Source organism: Gadus morhua, chromosome 15 (genome assembly GCF_902167405.1).
Source record: "Gadus morhua chromosome 15, gadMor3.0, whole genome shotgun sequence".
Taxonomy (NCBI): domain Eukaryota; kingdom Metazoa; phylum Chordata; class Actinopteri; order Gadiformes; family Gadidae; genus Gadus; species Gadus morhua.
Window position 1 is genome coordinate 6,941,800 of NC_044062.1, and position 14,366 is coordinate 6,956,165.

General features: G+C 49.5%; 1 protein-coding gene across 2 annotated transcripts; it reads right to left on the reverse strand.

The window, feature by feature from the left end:
* Positions 1-3,904: 3,904 nt before the first annotated feature.
* b3galnt2 (beta-1,3-N-acetylgalactosaminyltransferase 2) lies at positions 3,905-14,008 on the reverse strand. 2 transcript variants are annotated; one of them, XM_030379602.1, is made up of 12 exons: positions 13,761-14,008; positions 13,189-13,315; positions 12,757-12,857; positions 10,693-10,895; positions 9,873-9,968; positions 9,610-9,747; positions 9,418-9,496; positions 8,517-8,700; positions 7,627-7,752; positions 6,867-7,026; positions 5,629-5,685; positions 3,905-5,122 (listed from the first exon to the last, which is right to left on the reverse strand). In XM_030379602.1, the coding sequence occupies exons 1-12, from the start codon at positions 13,861-13,863 to the stop codon at positions 4,982-4,984; spliced, it is 1,515 nt and encodes a 504-aa protein (XP_030235462.1). In that variant the 5' UTR covers positions 13,864-14,008; the 3' UTR covers positions 3,905-4,981. The 2 variants fall into 2 exon arrangements, with proteins under 2 accessions (XP_030235462.1, XP_030235461.1); XM_030379601.1 differs by having other exon boundaries at positions 10,693-10,898.
* Between the last annotated feature and the right edge of the window lie 358 nt (positions 14,009-14,366).

Below are 14,366 nucleotides of genomic sequence, written 5' to 3' on the forward strand. Positions count from 1 at the left end.
TTGAGCCTGAAAGCATTAAAGTTAATCAGAAAGTATTTTTTTGTAAGTGTAGCTGTCAGACATGGCTGGAAAGCCATTGGGTGAATTTGAAAGGTCTCCCATGCACCAATCAGCATAATGTCCCTCATAGCCTGGGAGACGGCTGTGTCCTTTTGCCAAAGTCAGAAAATCTCTTGCTCCTGATGTCTGCTCTATAATTAATGATGTGCAAGCACAAATGGAGTTAAGGCTGCTACTTCAAAAAAAGTGGATCGATTCATCGAAATGTTTTGATTCTTACAAACTCTGTCTCCTGCCCGGTTGTAATTTTCCACTCCGAGGTTCGGTGAGAGAGAGCAGGTTAATTTAATGCAAATTCATTTCTGCTTTGGATGATAAGCAGAAAAGGGGCGTAAGAAGTTGTTTTTCTGCAGAGCAGAAGACCGCGTCGCTCACAGTAATCACAAAACATCTCTGTCCTCATCTCCCCTCTCCTCCGCGGCTGGCAGGATTGATTTTCTCCGCCCACGGTGACCGGGGAGTTCTTTCAGATCACAAAAACATAATGGTATTGGTGTGAGCAGCTGCATGCCTCTTTCAAGCCTTGCCGTCAATCAGCCTCTCTGCCAAAAATTCGTGTATCTGTTTTCTACTTCGATGGTGTATCTACGAGGCCATTTTGCCAAAAAGTTTAATTTTTCTTTATTTTTGTGCAATTTTGCAAATCGTTCAGCAAAGCAGCAAGACCTCCTGGTGAAATATAGGTGTACATTTGATTGGCTTAAATTGGTGTTAAGGGATGTGATTTACCATGCAGAAGATCGCAGGGGATGTCACATTGCACCAATCAAAGCTTTGAAGTTTAGCTTGGATAAGTCCATTTGATGGCTGGATGTTCGACTCCCATCACTTTGATTTAATGGGATCAATTAGATTTAAGTAAACTGCTGAGGTTATAATACACTGACATCATTATGCAATGATTAAGAGGTGTTTTATGAATCTGACGGAGCTATATTATTAATACATCAGTTTGCATTGCTAGTTGGGCCTCAGTTCGCCCTTATTGTGCATAATTCCATCAGTATAGTATTATTTATTAAAGCATTTGTACTCATTCACATAACAACTCCGAGAAGAACACACTGGGGTTTATTGAGTATGCCACTACAAAACTAATTGCAAAAGGAAAATCCAAACATAGAAGTCCAAAATTGAAATAAATCCACATACATTGAGGCCAGAATGAGATAAATTGCTGCGGGAGCATTGCCATATTCTCCGTTGCATCATATTACATCAGTGTTTTGACTACGAATCTCCTCATTATAGCGATAAACCCCAAACTTCATGATCCTCTTAAAAGAGAAAACGACTCGGTAACGACGGGCCTAATTGCCCGCACTACGCATCATCCCACAGATTCCCTTCCATGTTATTGCATCAAGCGCTACAATGGGGTCAAGAGAGCTTAGGAAACTTATGATTTACTCCTCACTGGCCCCACAGATGTCTAATTATGATTCCAACGCGCAGCTTCGGCTGAATAATTTCACACCCGTATCGCCTCTTCAGCATTCAATTTCCTGTGTGCTGTGGTTCTAAAAGTGAGACACTGTATTGGAGTGAGAGAAAAAAAACAAAACACAGATACGATCCCAGATTGGCACTGCGAGTTTGTCACCCTATCGAGGAAGAGAGTGCGTCTAATAATAATCCCTTCATTCCTCTGAATAACTATCCCCCAGATCCTGGGTTTGAGGATGCATGGCTTCATGAATAACACATTTCCTCCTCATCTCTAACACACACACACACACACACACACACACACACACACACACACACACACACACACACACACACACACACACACACACACACACACACACACACACACACACACGTTGACTGACAGCCACCTGTTCCCTTTCCTTTATGTGTGATGATAAAGTCGCTGGGTGGAATTAGCTGAAAGAGCGCCGGCGCTGATGCACGCCAGCCAGCCAGACCCTCAGACCTTTCTCCTCCATAATATCGGAGACAGCTGTAGCCCATCTCGCACCGTCAGTCATAGACAACGGCGGGGCTAATGGAGTCGATAGGAGAGTCAACGTTCCTTGATGACAGACGAGAACAGGAGCATGCCGTTTCGAATAAATAACCCTGTTGAAAAGGCATGAAAAAGAGTGCCATGTGTTTACTGTACTCTTTGGGCTTTCATGCTCCACAAGCAACAAAATATATCCATCTGTATTTATATCCATCTACCCATCTGTCGCCTGTGCTCACCGGATCTGTTTGGACCAAAAGCCCTTTGACTCTTCTCCTGAGGCTCATGTTTGCTCACCCACGAGCATCATCACGGTTCCTTTGATATAAAAAGGACAGTCAATGTTATCCGCTTCACGGGAGCTGCTGTGTGATTACAGACATCACAAATCCCTATCAGTTGGTTTCCTCATTTGTAATGTATTTAGCTCTGGGCAAGTCTCTTCTAATAATTGGTGCCACCGAGAGAATCGACGGGATCTCACAGAGTGTAGAACGTGTGAAGAGAAGCCAATGTTTCAAAAGAAATGATGTTTCCAACCGGTGATGACAACCCGTTCCAAAAAAGGCGAAGGCGAAGATTCTGCCAAGCTCACCGGAAATCACTGGTCTACTTTTTCACACAACGGACAATTTTCAAATTCTTAACATGCCATTTGCCATTGGATCCATCCGATTTGCATGTCAAATTGAACACAAAGTGCTTTATGACAAGATAATGTCACCCGCGGCAGTGAATGTGAAATGAAGGCATCATTACTGTGACAGAGGTGGCTGTGAAGTTGACCCCTCCTCCTGCCTGTAATGCCGTGTGTGAGCAGAGTCCTCGTTTGAGCAGTCAGAGCAACGCTCGGAATAATGGGAGCAGTTTACAAGAAGAGTGAATAACGAGACGTCAATGACATTATCGATGAAACAATCGAGTTTAGACAAATTCTAGTCAAGTGCCTCTTTTGAAGAGGCGCTGAAGGGAGGTGTGTGCGTGCGTTTGTGTGCGTGTAGGGTAGATGCGGATATTTCCTGAAGACACTCGCTGCAAGTGAGACCCAGGGGGGGATTTGATGGGGTGGGTGAGGTTGAGAGGCAGGGAAGGGCGGGTGAGATGAAGAGGCGGGGGGGGGGGGGTGGGTGTGCCTCAATGTCAGCTTGATAGCATGAATTATACCCGCTGGATCGGTCTTGGGGGGTTGGGGTAGGAAAGAGGCCACTAAATAAAAACAAATGGTCTGTATTATGCTCTATTAGGGATTTTTCTTTCAAGGAAAGAATCATGAATCGTTACCCTAGGGGACATTAATTGATGCGACACACCGATCACTCAAGTGGCTTCACTGTCCTTGGCCAAGAGCAAGCACAAGGCAACAGAGGAAGATGCGCATGAGAAGCCTTGCTGAAACATTGCTGTCGGAACTTGAGTACAAACTGAGCCTACACTTTATTTGTTGCTACTTGGCATGTACGCGAGAGCCTCTTCCCAGTAAGACATGACTACTGACTCGTTATGGTCCAAAGCTAAATCTCCATCCCCTCCCTCAGCATGCGAGGCGGTTCCGACTCGGACTCAAAGTAAAACAATCAGCATCGGACATCAAAGCCCTTCCTCCCTCCGTTTCCCTTTGACTGCAGGGAGAACGGACACGTCTACCAGGGAGAACACGGTGGGTTTTAACTGACAGCGTTCCCTGGACGGTGCACTGCAGACTACCACTGCCAACACCAACAGACACACTACACAACCCCGCTCTTTGATATTGCAGAACACGAGTTATTAAAAAAATAGCAGAAAAATACAGATTTTAGTAGATGCTTTTTAAGTGCGTGTGATGGGTCTAATGAGAAGCAACTCAGATCTCCAAATAAGGTGACAAAGACGTTGCCGAGTGTATATATATTTTTTTATTCCCCATAAAAGGTTTCCAGGAAACCAGAGTCTAAATTTCACAGTCATTGTCGATAGCATGGAGCACGTGTGAAACACACATTTTGTTGAGCTCGCAGTGTGTGCGTTATCCGCATTATTTTATTTTTTTTCACGCATGTCTGATGCCTCTGGCGAATACATTAAGGCCACGTCACAATGTACACGACAATAGTTACGGTACACATTACAAAGTGTGTGTGTGTGTGTGTGTGTGTGTGTGTGTGTGTGTGTGTGTGTGTGTGTGTGTGTGTGTGTGTGTGTGTGTGTGTGTGTGTGTGTGTGTGTGTGTGTGTCTGTCTGTCTGTGTCTGTGTGTGTGTGTGATATCTACAAACCGTGAAGTGTGTGAAAAGCTTAAGAGAATAAGTTACAAAATAGACGCCTCAAATTTAAAATACAATCTCTTTTCTTTTTTTAAAAGGCCATCACGTCCCACGCCAGCCTCCAACTTTGGCATTTCAGGTTAAAGTATCAAGGCTTCATTAAATCTCAATCTACCACCTCCCTACATCTCCATTCCCGAAGGCGGGCTCCTACGGCACTAATATCACCAAGCCGGCGCCACCTGCTGCTATTGCACATCAACGTCTCGCTTCCTCCCCCGTCCCTGTCACACTTTATTCACAGAACATCTATTTTGCTGAATTAAATACTTTTTTTCCCCCCCTCAACTTGGAAACCCATTCCCCGAGCTAATGTAACGAGCGCTGACAGCTTGTAGCGGCAGTTAAAAAATCCTGGCTTTCGAGTCGGTTTCCGACGTCTGGGGTCGAAAAAAGTATCTCGAAAAGTGTTGCACAGGAAGTTTTGGCGACGGTGGTGAGGCGCGCTCCTAAAGTAAACAAACCTCAACAACGACAACTTAAAAAAACAACAACAACGACGACGACAACGTTGTAGCGCACACAAGAAGGACGGACGTCGACGGAGATGGAGACAACGGCAGCAACCTAAAACGCTCGTGTGAGTCCAGTGGATTTCCTTTTCTTCCTGTTCTATTTACCCACCGGCGGAGTGGGTCGGCTGGTATTCAGGGGCCCCCCCAGGGGCAGCCACAGGGGTCCCCGCAGTGCCTCTTCCTGGCCCAGAGCAGACGCAGCTCCTCAGGGCTGTGCTGGGGGGAGGACAGCATGTCCTGGTAGCACTCCTTCTCACACAGCCATCCCGGGTCCTGGATCACACGGAGAGCGGGCTGCTCCAGTTCTACAAGTGGTAGGGCCCTGCATGCACCCCTCGCTCAATCTTTCACTCTCTCTTTCTCCCCCACTCTCTCACTCACTCACTCTTTCACCCCCTCTCACTCATTCACTCTCTTTCACCCCCTCTCACTCATTCACTCTCTCCTTCACTCACTCTCACTCTTTCAACCCCTCTCACTCACTCACTCACTCCACATCTCACTCACTCTTTCACCCCCTCTCAGTCATTCACTCTCTTCTCCCTCTCTCACTCTCTCCCCCCCTCTCACTCACTCACTCACCCCCTCTCACTTTCTCCCCCTCTCACTCCTTCATTCTCTCCCCATCTCACTCACTCTTTCACCCCCTCTCACTCATTGACTCTCTTCTCCCTCTCTCTCTCTTTCACGTCCTCTCAGTCACTGATTCACTCCCTTATTCACTCATTCACTCTGAAGGAGCTGGCGATGCGATTGAGTGAGACACAGTGGTACTTTACCTGGTATTTGTCCGGCCCGACGGCAGCCATCCATATGCCCATGCTCACATCCTCTCCCTGGGGACGAAGAGGAACACGACGACACAGACGCTGGTTCATGTTTACGGCCCCCGTTACACTCGTCTTTTCAACAATACTTCTGTGACCCGAAAGTCGTGTTGAAAATAGCGTAACCGAGGGCCTGCGTCAACTCCACTTTATTTTTAAACCTTTCCTTGCAAGCAATCACCCGCACCACTCATTTAAACTGCCGAGTGTCTGAAGGAGAGGACTCATCAGCCAACAACCCCATCATTTTCTGTCTGCGGAGAAAAGGTCATGTGAAGTGGAATAGTCTAGTGGTTATGGTGCTGGATGCCCCCCTCCCCCCCTCCCCCCTCTCCTCCATCTGCGCCTTAATGATAGGAATCTAAAACACACCGTTGCTTCGGATGAAAGGGTCTGTGTCGCTAACCAGGCAGGCAGCAGGCCTTGTCGAGACCAAGGTTCAATTTCCAGCTGTGGTTCTATGCTGCATCCTTTGCAATTACCTGTTTTTCAGACCACTTTCCGGTCCCTCTTCACTGTCCTATCCATAATGGTGCAAGAATCCATCCATCTATCGCTATACATCTCACATCTATCATTCTATCTAACCATCTACATTTCTTATCTATCTTTCGATATAAATATCTCATATCTACCGGTAACTATCTATCTATATAAATGACTACATGCATAGTAGTAGAGAGGAAAGGAGGATGGCTTCAGTGAACAGGGAACACTCAGACTGCTGCTGCTGTTGTGTTCCAGTTAGTTAGTGCTGCATGATTAATCGCCTTTGTGGTTGCATAATCGCAAAAGTGCAAAATCAATAAATACATTTTTTAAAAAAAATTGTATTTTCTTATTCATTCCATTTTTTTTTATTTAGTTGTACTATTGAGAAAACCTAACAAATTTCTGCACTGCAGTAATTCCTATATTTGAAAAAGATATTTATTTTATTTTGTAAAATATTTATTTTGAAAACCGTACTGTACAACATTTTTTTGTTTAAGTTTGTATGTTTGAGTTGAGAAATAAACATTTTAAAATTATCAGTAATCCGTGTGCATTTTCCTTAATAACCAAGCAAGTAGACTCACGACACCAATTGTTTAGTATATCGCAATCACAAATCGCAATATTGTCCACAATAATCGCAATATGACTTTTTCCCCACATCGTGCATCACTAGCTCCAGTGGGGCTGCGTACCTGGTAGGCCTTGAGCTGGTCTGCGTTGTCGGCCAGCCACTGCACCAGGTCCCGGGAGACCACGTAGCCCGAGCCGCAGGCGAAGGCGGGGTACGCGGGGCTGGGGTACTGCAGCTCCTGCCACTTGCCGATGCGGTCCACCGCCCAGCTCTGCCTGAAACTGGGTCAGTACAGGCGGGATCGATGTGGGAGCGTTTCTAACAGCCTTTGATTGAGTGGAGAGCGGACAGAACAGAAGGCTCCAAGACAGCTGTAACCCCCCCCCCAGCCCCCCAACCCCAACCCCGGGTAGTAGTGCTGCTAAATCCAACATGAAACATGAAAAAAAAAAAAATGTTATCATATTGTGGATGCAGCCATGCATGTACCATCTGACAAATGGTTAGATTGACGACTAGGCACAAATGGTAAGTGGAGTGGAGTGCCTTTAAATGCTTTAAGTGCTTTTCGGACTAGGGGCCAACCGAAGCACATAATTACCACCGCCACAGATTCACATTGGTGTGTCCACCGTGAGAGCCAACCGCCCGTTCGTCTTTGGCAGCTAGGCTGAGTTGCCTCGCTTAGGGACACCTCGACACACGCAGCTAGGGGGAGCTGGGGTACGATCTAGCTAACATCCACCTGTTCTGATTCCAGAACGGGGTCAGGAGACACACCCACACACACACACACACACACACACACACACACACACACACACACACACACACACACACACACACACACACAGAGCGGAGGTGCGGACACGTGTACGTACTTCCCCCACCACGAGTTGTTGCGCCGAAGACCCTTGTGGTCGATCTTCGTCAGCACGGCGTCCACGTCGATGTAGCAGTCGTCGTCCGTCTTCAGCAGCAGGCTGAACTCGGCGTTCTTCACCGACCTGCCGCGGGGAGGGATGGCCACCCTGCGTTACAGTGTGTGCGTGTGCGTGTGTGTGTGTGAACGAAAGCCTCCTCCCTCCAAGACGTCAGAGTCAACACAGGCGGTGGCACCAATTGAAAACCGAGCCAGAAATAAATAAATAAATTCCACATTCTAGGCCAGTAGCACACGGTCATTTATAGGCTTCGCTGATTTCCTCTGAGCCCCCTCCTACCTCCACCTGCCCCTCCCCTCCCCTCCACACACGCTCAATCTGGAGGGAAGAGTGAGTGAGTGAGTGAGTGAGTGAGTGAGTGAGAGAGTGAGTGAGTGAGTGAGTTAGAGAGCGACAGAAAGAGTGAGTGACTGAGCAAGATAGAATGAGAGAAATAGTGAAAGGGGGAGAAAGAGGGAGTGAGTTAGTGAGAGAAAGAGGGAGAGAAAGAATGAGTTAGTGAGTGAGTGAGAGAAAGAGAGGGAGGGGGGAAAGAGTGAGTGAGTGAGTGAGTGAGTGAGCGACAGGGGGAGATATACCGAGAGAAAGAGGGAGAGAAAGAGTGAGTGAGTGAGTGGGGGAGGGAGAAAGAGTGAGTGAGTGAAAAAGAGACGGGGAGAAAGAGTGAGTGAATGAGTGAGTGAGAGGGGGAGAGTGAGTGAGTGAGTGAGAGGGGGATTGAATGAGTGTGTGAGTGAGTGAGTGAGTGAGTGAGTGAGTGAGTGAGTGAGTGAGTGAGTGAGTGAGTGAGTGAGTGAGTGAGCGGGGGAGAGGTGTGCCGGGCCCACCACTTGTAGAACTGGAGCAGCTTGGTGGGCACGCTGCGGTAGGTGTCCACCACGTCCACCAGCACCATGTCGCCGTGCTCCAGGCTCTCCCGCCGCAGGGCGGCGTCCTGCTGCCGCAGCCCCGCCGCATGCAGCCCGGCCCGGGCCGCCCGGCCCCGCAGCAGCCCCGCCAGCGCCTCCCGCTCTGTAGGGAGGGAGGGGGGGGGGGGGGGGGGGGGGGGGGGGAGACGGAGCGAGAGAGTAAACCAGAATAACGATGAGGAGGCTGATCCGAGAAATAGGTGAAAATGAAACTGAAGAATAGACGGCTATCCCCTGGAAATAAAGCGCGTTCTTCTGAATGGAGGTGCCATGGAGATGGTGTGTGTGTGTGTGTGTGTGTGTGTGTGTGTGTGTGTGTGTGTGTGTGTGTGTGTGTGTGTGTGTGTCAACACACTGACATTTACAAAAGATTTTTATGCATTGAGGAAATTATACGAGTGCACACGCTCGCGTTTCTGTAACCACGTAGACCTTTAAGTAACCAAGCCTACTTCCAGAAGAACAGGATAATAAACACACACAGACACACACAAGCGCACGCACACATACTCTCACACACACACACACACACACGCACACAAAGACTACACTTTCACACACACAGACACAAAGACACACAGACACTCACACACTGACAGATAGGGGAGAAGGAGGAGGAGAAAGGAAAAAAAAAAAGAAAGAAGGTAATTTCAATTTTGGCAGGACTACAAAAGCCCTCCAGTCAGGGACAGGCTGACTGCCTGCCACACTGAACAATGTTCTTTTGGAATGTTTTAAAAGATGCCTCTGTCGCCCAAGCCCGCCCGCAGCCTCGTAAATCGACCGTCCTCCCGCAGGAGACGCGGCCGTTCCCGCTGACCGTAGATGGTGAACGTGAAGCCTCCGGCAAGCCCCGGGAAGCCCAGAGCGCTGCGGTGAGGAAGGACGCCCTCCGCGGTCTGCCCTCGGGGAGAGAACACACAACAGACACACACAAAGCCGACGTTATGGACCGCGGCGGCACGTTTGTGGCTTTTCGTGGTCGTGCGGTGGTGCGGTCGCCGTGACTCACAGGGCCCAGCTTGAGCACCCCCCCGCCGGTGTTGAGCTCCACAGACGGGGAGGAGGAGGAGGAGGAGGAGGAGGAGGAGTTGATCTGGGTCAGCCCCGCGGGCTCCGCGCTCTCCCACACCAGCGTCCCCTCGAAGCCCTGCGTCGAAAACGGGGAGAGACACGACCGCTCATCAGCCTCCGACCTCACAGAACCTTTCTGCTAAATGTCACCGGCGCGTCTCACCGCCGCCGCCGCCCCGTTTAAGGAACAAACCGAAGCACCTTAGGCAGGATGAACTGCTCCACCGGCTTGTACCACACGCCGCCCAGCTGGGTGCCCGGGCTGAGGGCGCTGAAGCGAGCCGAGACCACCGCCTCCTGCCCGGGGGTGGGGGTGGGGGTGGGGGGGTGGGGGGGAGAACAGAACAGAACAAATCACACCGGGCTCCCGGACGAGGAAGCGCAGGTGAGTTGATAACCGTGTGCGGGAACCCGAAATGGAAAAGATAAAAATACACGGCGGAGGGATGAGACGAAGACGTATCATTGGACTCCTGGACAGCACAGGGGCCGTTTGTCTTAAAAGCAGAGGGTTCAAGAGGAGGCCTGCAAATTGGATCCCGGTCCCGGAGAGGGAAAGTGGAACCGAGATTGGGGACCGAGACGAGACACTGTCTCGCACGCACGCACACGCACACACACACACACACACACACACACACACACACACACACACACACACACACACACACACACACACACACACACACACACACACACACACGGCTAGCTGGAGTTTCTATCGGTGGTCATTAAAAAAAAGAAAACAACAACAAACACCAAACAAACGGTGCTGGGTCACTCTGGCCATATTGCATCGCATGCCTGCTCCCCAGTTTGTTGTCGTTGCCGTCGTGGGACGATGCAGACAGAAGTCCAATCACATGGCCGAACGTGCGTGATTGGCCGCGTGCATTTGCATAGCGTCTGGCCCGCCCCTTTCTCCACAGCCAAAACAAAGTCAGTGGGCCGCGTTCCAATTGGACCGTACTGTGAGACGGTGGCGGTGGTAAGGGTGGTGGGGGGGTTAGGGCGGGGGTACCTCCTGGTCCAGCTGGTGCAGCTTCACCGTCACGTTGGCGGGCAGGAGGTAGGCGGGACCCCCGGGGAACACCCCCAGGCGGGTGATGACCACGGGGTGGAGCACCTTGAAGTCCAGCGCCACCGAGGAGACGTCCGACGCCATCAGGACGCCGCTGTCCGCCACCCTCACCAGCTCCAGCTCCGCCTCCTCGCCGTGGCCCCCTGCTGGGCCGGGGAGGGAGAGGGGGGGAGGGAGGGGGAGGGGGGGAGGGAGGGAGGACATAGGATATCAGGGGAGATGAGGCAGAATGTAATATCGCCTCAATTCAATTTAATTGCAATATATAATGCAATAGAATTGTATTATATAGCCCTAAATCACAGGTACAGTCTCAAAGGGCTTAACAGGCCATATTTATGACCCCCCCTGACCCTAGCCCCCAAGGGGGCAAGAACAAAACTCCCTTAATTATAAAGGAAGAAATCTTGAGAGGGGAGTGGGGGATCCCTCCTTCCAGGGATGGTCAGGAGTACAATGGTTGCCATAATTGACATGTATACAAAACATCCTTTAGTTTATTAAACTCATGTCTGTGTGGTGACGGCCGGTTAACCGTAAGGAGAGGCCAGGCATTCAGTTGCCTCAACATGCTGATGACCACTTTAGCTCTCTTGAGGACAGAGCCAATGTAGAGATTAGAGACACAGAGGGAGGGACAGAAAGACGCAGAGGGAGAAACAGAGAGACAAAGAGAGAGAGACAAGGAGAGAGACCGTTGGCCGAAACAGTCGTGGCTTCTCTTGGTTCCCCGCTGCATTAAAAGCTCCCAGCAGCACTTCAAGAGGCTGCTGGTGTTTTGTCTGGACTTTCGGGGCTTCAAGGTGGGCTTCTGTTCTGGCCAATGCGGTTTCTTAATTAGAAAAGAGCACTTTATTACCCGGGAGATCAATGAGACACACAAGGTGTTTTGACATTACGCCACCTCCTACCTGCATTCCCCTCTAAAGCTCATTCCTAAACATCAAAGAGCATTAGCACAGCAGCCTTAAAGCGAGGAATTAGAGAGGAGTGCCAGTGTGTTAAAACGTCTCCCCCGTCTCCAACAGCGGGGGGGATTAGTAGCACCCCGATACCAAGTACACTTGGGTTTGTTTTACTGCATGGACCGAAATAAATAAAAGATTGGTTTCCTTTTTTTAGCGCGATTCTCCGAGTGCTCCTCTTGGCCATACTTCAATGCTTTATTCCTTTCAAATATACGTATTTTGTAACTTGCTTTTTTTCTCACTTGTATTGGAATCGCATTGGGAATCAATTTGCCCACTGCATTATCAACAGCACATAGCGCTAGAACACAACCATGTTTGTGAAACCAACCGACAGGGCTCTTTGCCACTCTATCACTATGCTATACCCATGAAACCATACAATCATTCTGTCAAACTGGATCTCTCCTGTCCACTCTTTCCACTATCACTCTTTATGTGGTGTTAGGGATGGTAGATTCTGGAGATATTTTAAAGCAGCAAGGATCACATTCTAAAACAGCGGTGGGTGTAAGACATGCAAAGACAACAGGTGGATTATCCCTCCAAAATGACCATAACTTCGGCAACAGTGAGACACCTCAAGTCAAAACCTATATCACTCAAACGTGGCTAAACCCCCATAACATTGCTCTAATCTCCTCTGGAGCCAGGGAGCCACAGACTTGGCTGGCTAGTTACGGCTGCAGAGTGAGTGTTGACTGCCAGAGAGATTTCTCTTCCTTGTGGCCTCAGGTTGGGATGGGAACAGAAGAGTGTCCTTGAGCTGCGGGTGACGATGAATACCACGCTTTTTCTCCTCCTCTTCTCCCTTTGTGTATACATTCGTTCTCTACACACACTCACTCGCGCTATCCGCTCCTCCTCCTCCCCGTGTAACGCAGTCCAAGGCCGCCAAACAGCTCCCTACTGCTCTGCATCTCAGGGGGGCTTTTCAGTGACGGGGGTTTTGACATGCTTTAAACACATTCTGAATGTGTGCTTCACACAGCAGCAGCAGCAGCAGCAGCAGCAGCAGCAGGAGACTCTGTGTTACCTGTCTCCGTGAGATTCAGCAGGGAGCAGGAGTACGGGTCTTCTCTGTCCTCCTCCGGGATGGGACATCCGTGCCGGCCCACGATGAACTTCACCCCGACTCTGATTAGCACAACAACCCCAAATCCCGTGTCACCTCATAGGCATTCAGTCATTATTTGTCACACAAGAACTGGATGTCATTTTATTTTTTCCTCCCAAATCCACGTCCATATAGATCCACCGTCTCCACCTCGGTCACCATGGTTACAGTTGATAATAGGCCATCGTGTTATCAGGAGGAGCAGAGGATAATGGAACGATACTAAAGACCCCCGAAAGATTAGCGTCTTAGATTTCTAGGTCAATCATGTGCAACGAGCTGATTGTATTTCAACGGTATATAAACCGAGCTAGGATGAGGGGGGTGGAAGGCGGCCGGGGTGAAACAGACCTGTGCTGAAACTCGGGGTGGTCTTCGAGGTAGCCCAGCCATGTGTCCCTGATAACTTGTCTGAGGTCATGATGGTGTCGGGCTGACAGCACTCCCACCAGCAGCTCGGAGGAAGAGAACTCCTCATCTGTGTCGGAAACACTTCAGCATCAACGCAGTGAGGAGGTATCACACACTTTGCATTGCCATTTAAAAATCACAGCATGTTGTATCAAGTTATAGCCGCACGGATGTAGTCGCTCCAAGTAAAACTAAGGATGTTGCGAAATGTATCATCGGCCAGAGTTACTATAGTTACAATGTGACGATGGGATCAAGACAGTTCTGATCCTCGCCCGTTACATACACTCTCTCGATACATTTCGACAACCCAGCCCATCTGAGCAACGCCCAGCAGAAGTGAACTGTTGTCAGAGCAAAGCACACCTAAAAACCATGACGGGAGACGCAACGCACCAAGGTGCAACTACAGCTCAACAAACCCCCACAAGCAGACCCACACAGCAAGAGCAGCTTCAGAAAAGTTCACTCAATTTAAGCCTGATAAAAGTTAACATCAATCGAAAACGTACCCGAATCTTTGGTTTCCAACGACGTGGTGGTCGGAGATGTCAACCACAAGTGCACCACGACTGCGACCGCACATGGGAGGATAATAAGGGCTAGACTGCGCATGGACGGGCCGCTTCATGTATGCTCCAAGCCCCGGCAACTAGACTCCCGACCAGATCACAGGACGGCTCTCCTCCGCGGCAGCAGCAGCAGCATGAGACGGTCCGCCAGTGAGCAGCACATCTCAGGGTCTCTGCCTCCGGAGCAGCGTTGCCAGATTGGCCCAGATTTCCAGCCCAATCTGGCAACTGTGGCTGCAGCGTGTTGCCATATTGGGCTGGAAATCTGACCCAATCTGGCAACACTGGCTCCGAGCGTTGTCTCATGTCTGCCTCTTGTGTTTAACTATTCTGACCAATGGAAGCGAAGAGGCGGAACCGCTAACGTGTCTGGGTAATATAGTACCGGAACGTTGTATGGCTCCATGACGGATTTAATGTAGGATCGCATTTAGAAGTGAATTCGTCGAAAGCAACTTTTGGTTAAATTCGTTTAATTTTGCGGAGCAAATATGTATTTAATTTAGCAGGACCCAACCCGTTACGAGTATATATATGATATGAAAA

What these genes read in the sequence shown, in the direction of transcription:
- b3galnt2 (XM_030379601.1), bottom strand. Translation starts at nt 13,863, where the DNA reads ATGCGCAGTCTAGCCCTTATTATCCTCCCATGTGCGGTCGCAGTCGTG. An exon ending in AGCAGTTCATCCTGCCTAAG is followed by an intron (nt 9,748 to 9,872) that starts GTGCTTCGGTTT and finishes TTTTCGACGCAG; the next exon opens with GGCTTCGAGGGGACGCTGGT. An exon ending in CTGCTCCAGTTCTACAAGTG is followed by an intron (nt 7,753 to 8,516) that starts GTGGGCCCGGCA and finishes TCCCCGCGGCAG; the next exon opens with GTCGGTGAAGAACGCCGAGT.